Source organism: Haliotis rubra, unplaced genomic scaffold (genome assembly GCF_003918875.1).
Source record: "Haliotis rubra isolate DU_JTF1 unplaced genomic scaffold, ASM391887v1 Scf192, whole genome shotgun sequence".
NCBI classification, from domain to species: domain Eukaryota; kingdom Metazoa; phylum Mollusca; class Gastropoda; order Lepetellida; family Haliotidae; genus Haliotis; species Haliotis rubra.
The window spans coordinates 1,603,508-1,606,045 of record NW_025765914.1 but is presented as its reverse complement, the minus strand read 5'-3'; the positions used below and the strand labels follow the sequence as shown (position 1 = coordinate 1,606,045).

The 2,538-nt window shown below is 43.5% G+C and overlaps 1 protein-coding gene across 1 annotated transcript; it reads right to left on the bottom strand.

Annotated features, from left to right (window-relative positions):
- Positions 1–432: 432 nt before the first annotated feature.
- On the bottom strand, positions 433–2,538 carry LOC124274618 (M-phase inducer phosphatase-like; the record flags this gene model as incomplete). Its single annotated transcript, XM_046709984.1, has 6 exons — positions 2,362–2,538; positions 1,613–1,852; positions 1,318–1,479; positions 1,062–1,186; positions 764–881; positions 433–550 (listed from the first exon to the last, which is right to left on the bottom strand). Coding segments are annotated over exons 1-6 (940 nt in total), but the record flags the coding sequence as incomplete, so codon positions are not given.

The following is a 2,538-nucleotide window of genomic DNA, read 5'->3' as shown; positions in this document are numbered from 1 at the left end:
GTTGGAACTCACGACTCTGAGTCCCTTACACTGCCGGCAAGTAAAACGCTTTGGAAAGGAAGAATTATTGCGTACATTGTCCACTTTATTTCGGTTTTAGATAACAAACACAACCAGCACTAAAATGCAGAACATGGCCAACAAATTAAAGATACATAACAATGTATAAATATCAACAATGTCATCGTGATCGTTAAGTGATGTCGGGCGGTGGGGTAGCCTAGTGGTTAAAGCGTTGGCTCGTCACGCCGAAGACCCGGGTTCGAATCCCCACATGGGTACAATGTGTGAAGCCCATTTCTGGTGTCCCCCGCCGTGATATTGCTGGAATATTGCTAAAAGCGGCGTAAAACCAAACTCAGTCAGTTAAGTGATGTCAGTCTCAAAAGAGTGATAACTTTAGTGGTGAAACATCAATTTCTAAGCACCGACTGCGCAAATATATGTTTTTCGTGGTTTTGGTAGACTTGGATTTCGACCGGAAGTGACGTAGTTGACTGGCGTAGTCCTCGTGCAGCATGGGAATGTAGGTGTTTGGTTGACACTGTCGCTGAAAGAAGAACAAGCACCTTTGTCAGTAACCTTACTTGTGTGATCTCTTGTAAAACACACGTTTGTGAAATACGTGATACTAATCAGATAAAAACAACTAGAGATATCGCGTTTCTAAGTTTACTCCTCCCCAAGTTGCGCTCGTTTTGGATTTAGCCAAAGTTTGAGTCAAGTATAATTACTTTACTGAAAAAAATAACTGTGAACGTACCTGATGTTGTTCATAGAAAGCCTTGTAACCGCCATCCAGTAAGTACACTTCCGGGTAGAAGAGGAACGGGTAGCGGTCGCTGTTCAACTTCCGGTCTAAACTCCGCAGATGGCGTAATCTGGGTTTAAGAAAGATTGCACCAGATGAGGAACATGTCGGTATGAAATGTGCATCACAGCGTAAAACTGCTTCGATGCCAAGTTTCGGTAAAAATCTGAGACATGTTTAATTATTTCAGTACTTTGGTCCAGTTTATCAAAGTTAAGGGTCAGAGACAGATCAAACCATGTGCACTTACAGTTTGGGTGCTCTCTCTGAGGAGAATTCACAGTGGAAGACCAGGATGTTCCGTTGAGTCGACTCCCTCCCTCGTAGGCTGGTGACTAACTCCGAGATTTGGGCCTCGTGGAGATTGATGGCACCCTGTAAAAACAATTATATTGGGGATGATAAGATGGACAAAATGTGTACTAAACGTTATTAGGATTATTCATGTTCTTTACAGATATTACAGCATTACAGTCTCATACATCAACAAATAACTTATTATGTACCTCTATATGACCACCCTCATATTCATATGGGTAGCGACAGTCGATGATCTGGTACCCGGAAATGACGTCATCGTATTTCCCTGTCAGTAGTTGACTGACTGTACGTGGAGACACTGACTTGAGATCCTTGTGTCGGCCTGTGATGGTCGTGAGTCTGTGACACTGGAGAACAAGTAATGACTCCATTATACAATCAAATATGACAAACCAAAATAAATAAGCGTCAGATCCCGTGGACCATTTCAGCAAAACTTGAGTTCTTTGTGAATATTTCCATGCATACATAGATTATTACCTTTGAGCCATCGCCAATCAGATTGATTTCCGCCTCCATTTTATCCACAGCTGATTTCATGGATTCGGGGGATTCCAAAATATAGAGCTCTTCACGACACATGACGTCATCACCTCTAGATCTCTTTGCTGTTGGGCTGTCATCCTCATCACGTGGTCGTTTTGGTGAGAATAAAGATTTTCTGACCGAACTGAAGTCGATGATTGTTTTTCGCGACAGAAAACAATTGAGAGGGGATCCCTGTAAATGGAGAAGGGGGAATACATTCATAATTGTGACAAGTTTCGTTTCGTTTTGTTTTGGATGGAGGCGGCAAATAGTCCAGCTATATGACCGCTGGACCAGAAAATCCAGTGATTGATAAACTGAGCAACGATACACGACGTCAGGGTGTGGTGACGCTCAATCCACCACCGAGTCAGACCACGGATCCCTTTGATCGCCTCTTAAGACCAGCACGGGTTCCTGGGGCCTAATCTATCCCATTCGTGACCAACTCCTGTTATTCTGGGACAAGCTGAATAGCGACTTCTTTGAGGTTACGGAAAGGGGCTAGTGGTGACAAATGAATCTATCCAAGAGTCCGCAGGATCCTATGTTATGAAATATTAGGATGCATCCTAAAGGTGCATTGGTGGTTCGGTTCTTGGTAAAGATATGGATATGTATTATGCGTTTACCCATATCTACCAACTCTAAAAGCATGTTTTCTGGGTCTGTGGAAATGGCAATACAGTCTGGACTTTTACCTCGGTATCACTCCCGTGAGATTCGAAACCGCTGTCACGTGAGTCATCGTCATCATCGAAAGTGAGGCTGCGAGGCAAGACGCCGGTATCTTCAGGAATAGAAAGACGACCAGATGTCACGTGATCAGGACTATCAAGACAAAGTGTGTTCATCAAGGACATTGCAGAAGGAGTCAT